We start from the raw sequence: 11,131 nt of genomic DNA on the forward strand, positions 1-11,131 counted from the left end.
AAAAATAGTAATTAATTTAACAGTAATTATTATCCTGTTGAAATTCTAAGGCAAATTTTACTTATTTATTAACTTTATAGCATGGGGTTGGTCCAATATGAAATTTGGGTTGCTAAATAAAATTTAAAAAAATAAAAATGTGTTTATAAATATATTTTAAATAATAAAAAAATATATGTTTTCATAATGCGAATGTTGAATACTGAATGCACCTTGAATATTTGCACAATAATACGAAAAAAATAAATTAAAAAAATGGTTTCTCATCCCTGGCATAGATAATAAAATGACCTTCAATGTTTTCCGCTTGACATTTACTTTATAATCTTAAGAAAAATGTTTGAAATTAAAATGGAAAAGGGATTTTATACAAAAAAAAGTTTTATTGATTAGTAATTAGCAATAAAGCATTTTTCTAGATATTACTAGAATGTATATATTGTTAATACAGTTTTCAATGAATAATTTTATAAATAAACAAATAATTAAAACCCTTACATTTGCCGGTGTCGAAAATACGCCGTATGGTAAATTTTGAATGGGAAAATCACATCCTGGATCACAGGGAACAAAACTTTTCATTTTGATATATTTTTTAATTTATAAAATTTAAAACGGACCTATTCGTTCTCGGTTCAAGACACGTACTGACTGTGGAAAATATAATATAACCAGTTTATTCATTAATTTACATAGCTGATGGTCCGGTTTCAATGATTTAGAGATATATTTAATCACCTCATTTTCAGGTATAAAATTCAAAAATTCTTTACATATTCATATATTTATGCTTGTCGCATTTTATATCGCTTGCCGCACGTTACGGCAGGTATGTAAATATTGACATAATAGATTTAGATAAGAGTACAGATAAAATAAAATTTAAGATAGTATCTTCAACGAAATCAAAGAAATATGTTGTTTTGCCCATTGCAATTAAAAATATGCGACAGCCATACTCTGGAACGAGCTCAATAAAGGATATAAAATTATTAGAATTTAGTCCATTGGAGTATGATTTATATTTATATTTATTTATTCGAATAGCAGCACAGAATTCAAAAGCCATTTAAGCTGTTTTGCAATTTTCTAAGCTACATAGCAACCCAAAGGTTTGACTATCTCCTATGAAATGCAGCAATGTTGGCTAAGGGCTGTTTTCACTTGGAAACATATTTCCATATAACATATATATTTTCAAGAGAAAACGGATATCACTACTGCTTGACATCTGAATGTCGAAGCGGAAATCATGTCTGAAACCTCTTGTTTCGAAGGAGCTTTCACCACAAGGCCACGGAAAGCTTTCCCTTAAATATGTTGGTGGTAAAATCAACGTTTTTGTTCAATTAACTCTGTTCCATGAGTAGTCTGAATTGGGACTATATAAAACACATTAAAAAAATTTAGGGAGCGTTCATTAATCACGTGAGCGAGTCTTTAAGGATTTTTGCCCCCCACCCCATCCTCTTGGTGATACATTGTGATATTCAAAATGACATTTTCTTCCCCACCAAACATCACGTTAGTGAAAAAACTGTAGTATTTTTAAATAAAGTATTCCTTTTTTTAAAATGTCTGATTTAAAAAAAATCAGTTAAAAAATAAATAAACGTGATATCTTAGTATACGCTTCTGTCCCCCACGTGATATTTCGTAATTTTTTGTCAACCCCTCTAAATACTTCACGTGATTAATGGACGCCCCCCTTTATGTATGATGTAAATAATTCTACATTGTATACATTTTAATTATTGTCTTAACTATTGTAAAAGACAATAAATATATTATATTCTAATCATTCCTAATCTATGATTCAAATATTGCTTAAGCTGTTAACTAACTACCTAAAGATTACTACTCATCAAAATAAAAATATAACATTTTCGAAATTCAAATAAAATTATTGTAAATAAATAAAAGTATGTAATTATAGTATTCGAGTTTTTCTATTTGTTCCAAACATGTATTATTATATTGCCTAGGAATGGCCTAGGCCTAGGGTCTGTAGGGTATGCCTGGTGTTTCAAGCCTCGACAATATGAGTAGAACATTGAAATATTGAATTTGAATATTGATATTTTTGGTTATAAAATTACTAAAATCATAAGATATTTGAATATAACTGTTATTTTATAATGCATTTTTAAATTCAAAAATCAAAACGTCGATGGTTACCACTTTCGGAATTCGTAGAATTACGAAATAATTTCAATATTACATTGAAAAAAAAAATAAATATATAACTGGCAATCAAATCTTAGTCAAAACAAAACCCGTACAGCATTTTTATTTTCTCAACGCTTACTTCCATTTATGGAATGGTTTCAAACCCCTGTTTTCTATTATCTGAAGTTAGTTCCGTATTTAGACATATAGATGTCATATCAAAACTGGTATAAACAAAATATTTATCGTGAAATAAATATGTAGTGCGAATTTCTTATAACCTCTTGTTTTATAATTTTATTTTAAGTATTAGTTTGATTAGTATTTGTGATACAAAAATTATTTAATATGTGAATATTTAATATTTATTTAAATTTTTGATTTTTATATAATATTTTAAATACATTCTTGTTGTATGTTATGTCTCAAGTAAGTATTAAATTCCTACTTAAAAATTCTTACAGCATTTTTAGATATTAATTATTGAATTCAATTTAACAGTCAACACCAATAAACAAAATTAAAGGTCGTCCTTCTATTAGGTCAACACCGGATCAGAATATGAGTCTTAATAATTCTACTGACAAATCACATCAAGCTAATAATGAGTAAGTGTATAATAATTATGTTTTAATTAAGTTTTAAATAAGTTCATTATAGGAATATTTCAATTGTAATTTAAAATCAACTATACAATCTTGATATTTATAACTCCAAACATTTTCAATGACTATTTAATGTTTTAGAGTTAATCATACAAGAAAAAGTTCATTATCTCGTAGTGGTTTGGAGTTGAGTCAAAATCGAAATAATTCAAAAAATGAAAGTGACATTAGTGATGATTTGTCCAAGAAGTGGAAGGTATATATAAAAATTGAATTTAATTTTTACAAGGCTTTCTCTAAATGTTAAAGCAATTTGAAATTTTTCGAAAATTTCTAGTGATGAAGATAGCAGCCCTGAGAATGTGCGATATGGATCAAGTGATGAGGATAAAAGACATTCTGAATCTCAAAATAGAAGAAATAAGGAAAAAATAAATACAAAAATAGGAATATAGATAAGGAATGTGCTAATATAAACATAATTAACATACACAAACAAACAAAAAATCCACCAAATTTTGAATATTACATCATTGCGATCATTATTGGGGTTATAGCTGTTCCTGTATTTTATAATTGTTTAAATAAATCAAAAATAAATGGTTATAAAGAAGATATAGAAAGATTAAAAATCAATTTTCCTTCTCAGAATGCACAATTTTGGTCAGTTGTATATTCTGGACTTCATAATGTGATAGATCGTAATTCCAAATTAAAGCCACAGTTTTCTTATTTTTACACCCGAAGGATATAAACAATGCATCTATAAATTTAAGCCGAGAAATTGCTAAAATAGCAGCAAGAAGTTTAGGTATGATTTATTGAAGAAATACTTCAGTAAAATATTTTCAATTCATAACTTTATGCATGTTACATTTTTCATTAGAAGTTTTTACAAATTTTTGGGATCTATTGAAAAAATGAAAGATAATACATCTAAAAGTTGAAATTATCCATTTCCATTGATAATTAAGTTGTTTAATAATTTCTAATGTTAATTAATTAAATAATTTTATTTTATTTTGTAATAGGTAATTTATTCTCTTCTTACACATATATTTTGAGAAATCACACAAAATATATGTAACTAAAATGTATCTTTTCTATAATAGTTACCAATTCTTTGAAGGTACAAGTGGACCAATATTTGTAACTGAACAAGACATTAATAATTTACCTAACGAAAGGGGTTATTTTATTGAACAATATCGCTCAGATCTTGAAAAACAAAAAGTTCTAGTTCTTCCGGATTTACATAAGGTAAGTAGTCTCTATTATTTTTACCTACTAATGTATTTAATTATTTATTTGAGACAACATGTATTTTAGATTCCTCCACATATTGCGGAATCTTTACATTTTTTGTGATGATGTAGAAAATCCTCTAGTACAGAAGTCTATAATTATCTTAACAATGGAAATTACGAACATCAATCTCAAAGGTATGATTTTTTTTTTTCGTATATATTGGACATCAGATTTTGATCTTGTACTAGTATATATTTAGATTTGTGCATGATTTATTTGAAGGCAATTTTTTTTGCAAATGACAATGTCTGTTGATAAATAACATTTTCAACATCAATATATATTAATTAATAATATTTATATATTGTTTCTAAATAGTGCCTCCTCTAAGACAAATAGAAAATATTCTGCAAGGATTATGGAGTCCACCACTAAGCGACAATAAAATTGAACCGATTATAACAAGATTAACCACAAGTGTCTCTATGATCACCCCAGAAATTGTTTATTATGGCAAAAGCAACTGAATCAGATATATTTTTATAAGTATTAATAAAAGATTAAGAAAGAATTCAATTTTACACTAATTTTTTGTTTTATCTACATTCATATGAAATATCTCATTTCTACATCAATTTTTTTCATAAATCCATTATTAAAGTCCTGAGCTGTTATTGTTTTCTTGTTTAACAATCTTACAGAGTCAAAAGTTACATAACTAGAGTCTTTGCACATAACATATAACATTTTGTCAGATTTATTGTAAGTAACATAGCCTGGAGATGGAACAATGCTGGATTTGTCATTACCAGATTTTTGAATATTTTTAATTACAAAATCTGTATGATTGCAAATGTTGCAACCAAATAATTTTATGCTTACTCCTTGCCAGTTAGTTGTTAGAGCATATAAGTTATACACAGCTCTATGCAAGTTATAAATCTGTTCAGCAGTTTGATTATTCCAATTAATGTTGGCTAGTGATGGATTCACTTTTGGAGCTGGAATAATATTTGTATATTAATAGATGATGAAAAAAAGAATGATGTTATGTATAATAATATTACCATATGTAACATCATCATTTGACTGTGATTTTGCATTTGATAAATTTCTAGGTAAGTCCTTTAAACATTGAATTAATAAATGAGCTCCTTCGTTGGCCAGAGTATTTTTCAAATCTGGCATTAGAATGTTTGCCTCTATTGGAACTGACTTTTGTAGAATTACCTTGCAAGAACAATATCATTTAAATGTTACCAATATAATTGATTTTATGTTCATTGAGGCATGCTTAATAATGCTGTAATTCTGATATGAAAGCTTTCTATATAAATATATAAATGAAATCTGAGATTTTTGATTACATGATCCTTCATAGTTAGGAATAAAAAATATATACATTTTAATATAACAATATTGTGTTATTAATAAGGAATAGTTTAAAATACCTCGCCTATATCGAAATGATTAGGTTTTATTTGCATAATAGTAACACCCGTCTCTTTATCTCCATTTAAAATAGCATGAATAATTGGTGCTGCTCCTCTCCATCTTGGTAATAAACTTGCATGAACATTTAGCATTCCACTACAAGAAGTAATTTAAATAGTTCTAAATACATATGCAATATTGACGGACTAACTTCGGTACTTTATATATGTAACTTGAAAAGGAATGAACTTCAACACAATCATAAACTTACTATGGAAAGTAATTAATAATATGTTTTGGTATTAAATGTCCAAATGATACAACAATTCCTAGGTCAAATTCTTCATGCGAAGGTACAGTTACGGGCCAAGAATGTATTTTCAAATTATTTTGTTTTCCAAATTCTATAACTTTATTTCCTTTACTATGTTTGCTACTTGATGTTACTATTTCTAAACGCTTTAAACAACCATTATCTCTGAAAAATATAAAATAATTTACTTATACATATAGTATAGGTGAAGAATAATAAGATATTTTCATTTTTATCTTACAATTCTTTAAAAAGTAACCTCAAACTTGTTACTGAAAATTCATCGGTGCCAAAAAACAGCACTCTATATTTATTAAAAATTTGTGAGGAAAAAAATGTTTTTTGGCTAAATTCAACATTATTCCAATATAAAAAATTACATCTTTTCACAAATTGCATTATATTTTCTTCGGTCAAGCATTATATTTTATTTATTTTCTAACCAAGATTATGTGATCAGATGATATTTAGCTATTGAATAACTTGCATATTATATATAGATTATAGATATTTTAAGACAAGAAAGAAAAATTGGTAGAATGAAAAATTATCCATAACTTTGTGTTTAAACTAAATGTCATTTCATTTTCACGTCTTTGCTTATATTGATAATCTATTAATACATTAATTCATTAACATTCGAAACTCCCGCAAAGTTATAATAAATTTTATAATGTTGGCATAACTGAAAAATTAATTTTATGAATGCTTCTAAAACGTTTCGTTCTATAGCATAGATTAAATATATAAATACATTTATTTTACGCATACTACCATTTTTATTCTAAGAATATGTGCATTTTGATGAGAGATGAAGAATTTAGAATTTAAATTAAATAATTTTTTTTATAAATACTTTAATTGATTGATAATTAATTATATTAAAATCCAATCACAAGTAAAAGACTTTAATTTTTACTATACTCTAAAAAGTATATAAAATTGATTGTTTTTTTGTGAATGTTAACGTATTTAAAAAGCTGTTATTAAAAGAATATTAAATTATAAGTATGTATTTCTAAATTTTATTAATAATTAATGAATAATTGGTTCTCAACAATGACTTAGATATGTCGCAGACCTCACCGATTGATAGTCTTTGATATGGCTGTAAAATGGCAGACCGAGCACAGAAGTGCCAACAAAATTCTTTTACAGCTCTTTTGGTCAAAGATAGACATCCGGTATGTACCGAAACTTAGAAATAAAAATATAATTTAGTTAAATTAATTGAAGATCGTAGTTCTAAAGTAAATAATTATTAGGTTCGATAGATAAATTATTACTAATATAATATATCAAAATGCTTTTTATGTGATTCCAAATTTGTCAGATGTTTGAAGATTTTTGTGACATCTTATGATAGTGCTTGCAAACAGTGGTGTACAAAAGGATTGTTATTAATCAAACTGCATTAACTTTTAGGTATGGCCGACACAACTACGAAAAAGGCTGCAAAGCCTCTAGAAAAAAAAACTAAAGCACCCAAAGGTGAGCCTGTTGCATTGAAAAGGCGACCTTTTAAACGTCATGGAAGACTTTATGCTAAAGCTATTTTCACTGGATACAAACGAGGTCTCAGGAATCAGCATGAAAACACAGCTCTCTTGAAGGTAATATTAATATTGCTCTCAATTTTGGTTTTGTAGACGACATAACCTAATTTTATATCATTGCTTCATGGCTGATAAAACATGTGTCTGTACAATTCAATATGTACGCCTTTTACAAATCTGCTAACAAAATACTGAAACTTTGAGAATAGTCTAAGCGGTCTTTGGTCAATACGTTTTAAGTAAATATAATTCATTTAACTACTTACCCAACACTATGATGCCAAATGCTTGATGCAATTTGGACTAATATGCTTTTAATGTATTCTCTAATCTATTTGTAAGCCGATTGAAGATTATGTCATATCACAATAACATTTTACTGATTTACTATGATGTCTAGACATTTGAAACCTGAATATATTGTTGAAAAGCTTTACTGAGTGCACAATTATTCTAACATAACAAAAATAATAAAAATTAAAATTATCTAATATTTTTTACTTTTCAGGTTGAAGGTTGTGGTACCAAAGCCGATAGCTGGTTCTATGTTGGTAAACGATGTGTATTTGTGTACAAAGCTAAGAACAAGACCTGCGTACCCGGCAAACCAAAGAAGGTTAAATCAAAAGTACGCGCTATTTGGGGCAAAGTAACACGGCCACATGGATGCTCTGGTTGTGTTCGTGCCAAGTTCCACAGAAACCTTCCAGCAAAAGCAATGGGTCATCGTGTTCGTATAGTAAGTGATAACACTTTAAATTCTTATCTACCAATTAGTGCAATTATTGCAAAGTTTATTAATAAGTTAATAGTTACTTTGTATTTATACTATTGTAATATGTTTCTTGTCTTGTTAATGGTTTAGAAAGATCACAATTGCTTATCTGAAATTTCTTTTTCAAAAAGGTTTTGAGAAAAAGTTATGCGCCCCATTGATTTCTTAATTTCTTAATGTAATTCTTTTTTAATTTTGATATTCATTTGTTACTAAATATTAATTTAATATTTAGTTCTGCCTTTATGAAACTGAATTAACTAAAACATTTATTTTTTTAGTTGCTTCTATATATATTTTATCCTCTTAAATTTTTGGTAACATGTTAATAATTTGGTTCAAATAACACATTTGAAACTTCAATGACTCTTCATACTCAAAGAATTACTCTATTATGTAATTTCCTACCATACTATTATGTATTAAATTAGTACCTAACCAATTTTTTTTCTGAAGCACATCACCGAAAGGATCATGCAATGATGCCTTGACATTTGAAACCTGAATATTTGGTGTGGAAAACATTCACTGAGCATACATTTTTGTTCTATGCTATTCAATAATTTTGATGACCAAATCTAAGGACAATTTTTGTATTTTTCAGATGCTGTTCCCATCCAGAATATAAGGCATAGGATTCATCTTTTGTTATAAATTATAAAATAAACCCTATAAAAAAAATTACATAAGCGTTTCATTTAATTCAAAGTTTTATCAGTAAGCTATTTATTTGGTGATTTTTGCAGTTGCACAATTGAAATATAGTACAATTTTTTTTATAAATTAAATTTTATATTGCATTATGTTTTGTGTTCATAATCAGTCTGATTTAGAATTCAAACTGCAATAAATGGAACTCCAAGCCCAACTCAATTATTGCAATTATCTTTCTTAATTCTACTTTCAAATAAATGTTTACTTCCCACAAATTCTACTTTGGCTTTTTTTGCTAAAGTATTACCTGTTATGGTAGATATTTTTTTTACATTTTTGTTGTACTGGGTTGGAATAAATAGTCTTTAGTTCTTTAGGAATTTTAGCAGGAGGCAAACCTACATAAAACCTGCACATGTTACCATTACTGCCAGTCTCTTCAGAAATTTTATGATAAAATTAAAGCAATTTTTATAAATTTGTCATATTTTCACTGTTCACATTATTTTTTATTCTTTGTTCAAATATTTTGTTTTAAAATAATTTATTTAACCATGGCAGCAGTGTAATAGCATATTGAAAATTTTGTTGGTCTTAAATACATAGAAAGTCTAATAAATTCAAACATTTAAAATAAATATAGTGTGATTGAGAGTAAATTAGAATTAAAAATAAAAGTTCAATTTTTTGTATTATATAAAACATTGGTTAAAATCGTTAATTTGTTTTAAACTAGTAGTCAAAAAAAACCCAATTTCTAAATTATTAATGAAATTGTTACATGTAAATCTATTACAGTGAGTGCAAAGCTAAAACATTTCATGACTATTTTGAGTGCTAATATATAATGTATGTAAATCCACTTTTAGGGAGTGTAAATTTAAACGAGTGTTGATCCAGTGATTTATAATCTACTACAATAAGCGTAAATCTACTACAATGGGAGTAAATCTACTGCAATGAGTGTAAATCTACAACAATGAGTGAAAATCTATGACAAAGTAAGTAAATCTATCGTATCGTATCTAATTATTTTATGTTGTGAATACTTAATGTAGCTACTGCAGTATCGCCCATGTCAAATATATGGGACCCATTCGTATACATTTATAATTTCATGTGAACACACATATGCATGCACACACATGGTCAGATACTATATTATTATCTTTTCTCACTCTATTGAATTTCGTTTATTTAATTAATATTATAAACAACAAATCAAAAGTGATGATGTTTTGTTGTTTTCTTTAAATATGAAACTTTTTTTTAAATTTAAACATATAAGCATATGTTTATGCCAAAAATCATTTAAAACAGAAATATATAATTAAGTATTATAATTATATATTCGTCCTTTTTTCAAACGTCCATTTTTCATCTTTTTATTATTAACACTAATGTGTTTCCTTTTTCAATGGCTTATGAAAAGTCTTGTTCAACTTGATCCTTGTGTACTGAACTCTTTGAAATATACCAGTTTATGGCAGAGATGGTTATTATACTATTATTATCGCCGCTAAGTCAATAAGGAATGAATATTTAATGAATCTTAACCGCCTTAGGAATCTTGTTGATGCACTTTGCTTTGATCTATTGATAGTACCTGATTTCCTGCAATTATAAATCGGCTTCATTCAAATCATATAGTATTATTAATAGGTAAAATTGTTTAGAAAATGGGTCTATTATAGTTTATTATAGGTGCATATCAAAGCACCCCTGACTCTGGTGGATATTAAGCTTAAACTTTTAACTTCCCGAAAGACAAGTTTATGTTTTTGCCAGAAAATCTGGCTTGTTAATTTTATGGCTTTTCGACGTTTCAATTGAAATTTCAATGATTTAACAACTCATTCTGAATAGTTTCAAACCAAAATTAGAAAAAAGTTTGTATGTATATGTGAGTCAAAAAAAATTAAATGTAGAGCTCACGTTTTTTCATAATTAGCATAAAAGTGTAAAATTTTTCATCCACGCTGTAACTGAAAATCCGAAACCGATTTTGAAAATTTAAATACTGTTCGAAAGATATCAGTTGGAAATCGTACTTATTGGTATTTGGCCCGGTCGTTCCTTTGTAATTAATAGTTGAAAAGTTTTTTTAGAAGATTTTTATCAATTTTATTATCATTTTATCTCAGATGTTAGTTAAGATAATAACATAATTAGAAAAAAAGTGCAAATATTGTCATGTCGCTAAAAATCCTAAACCGATTTTGAAAATTTAAATAAATACTTGTTCGAAAGATATCAGTTGGAAATTGTACTTATTGGTGTTTGGCCCGGTTATTTCTTTGTAATTAATAGTTGAAATTTTTTGTTTCGAAGATTTTTATTAATTTTATTATTATTTTATCTGAGATATTAGCTAAAG

At 27.0% G+C, this 11,131-nt stretch overlaps 3 protein-coding genes across 5 annotated transcripts in view; 1 reads left to right on the forward strand and 2 right to left on the reverse strand.

The window, feature by feature from the left end:
- Positions 1 to 627, reverse strand: part of LOC113370550 (fumarylacetoacetase) — a 36,917-nt gene extending 36,290 nt beyond the window's left edge. Inside the window, exon 1 of the mRNA XM_026611230.1 lies at positions 499 to 627. Coding sequence (XP_026467015.1) covers positions 499 to 582 — 84 coding nt within the window. The 5' untranslated portion in view covers positions 583 to 627. The remainder of the gene's footprint in view (positions 1 to 498) is intronic.
- Positions 628 to 4,628: 4,001 nt separating this feature from the next.
- On the reverse strand, positions 4,629 to 6,258 carry LOC113370973 (methionyl-tRNA formyltransferase, mitochondrial-like). The gene is made up of 5 exons (XM_026611636.1): positions 6,150 to 6,258; positions 5,728 to 5,934; positions 5,474 to 5,612; positions 5,090 to 5,252; positions 4,629 to 5,023 (listed from the first exon to the last, which is right to left on the reverse strand). The coding sequence occupies exons 1-5, from the start codon at positions 6,188 to 6,190 to the stop codon at positions 4,629 to 4,631; spliced, it is 945 nt and encodes a 314-aa protein (XP_026467421.1). The 5' UTR covers positions 6,191 to 6,258.
- Positions 6,259 to 6,866: 608 nt separating this feature from the next.
- On the forward strand, positions 6,867 to 8,784 carry LOC113370553 (60S ribosomal protein L35a-like). Of its 3 annotated transcripts, none has more exons than XM_026611237.1 (4): positions 6,867 to 6,953; positions 7,195 to 7,382; positions 7,834 to 8,064; positions 8,705 to 8,784. In XM_026611237.1, exons 2-4 carry the CDS (start codon positions 7,197 to 7,199, stop codon positions 8,726 to 8,728), a joined length of 441 nt encoding a protein of 146 aa, XP_026467022.1. In that variant the 5' UTR covers positions 6,867 to 6,953; positions 7,195 to 7,196; the 3' UTR covers positions 8,729 to 8,784. The 3 variants fall into 3 exon arrangements, with proteins under 3 accessions (XP_026467022.1, XP_026467021.1, XP_026467023.1); XM_026611236.1 differs by having other exon boundaries at positions 6,944 to 7,034; XM_026611238.1 differs by lacking the exon at positions 6,867 to 6,953 and adding an exon at positions 6,961 to 7,019.
- Positions 8,785 to 11,131: the final 2,347 nt, after the last annotated feature.

The sequence above is a fragment of the Ctenocephalides felis genome, unplaced genomic scaffold, assembly GCF_003426905.1.
Source record: "Ctenocephalides felis isolate EL2017-DRISC unplaced genomic scaffold, ASM342690v1 CF-g0.4_SCAFFOLD_01492, whole genome shotgun sequence".
Classification (NCBI taxonomy): Eukaryota; Metazoa; Arthropoda; class Insecta; order Siphonaptera; family Pulicidae; genus Ctenocephalides; species Ctenocephalides felis.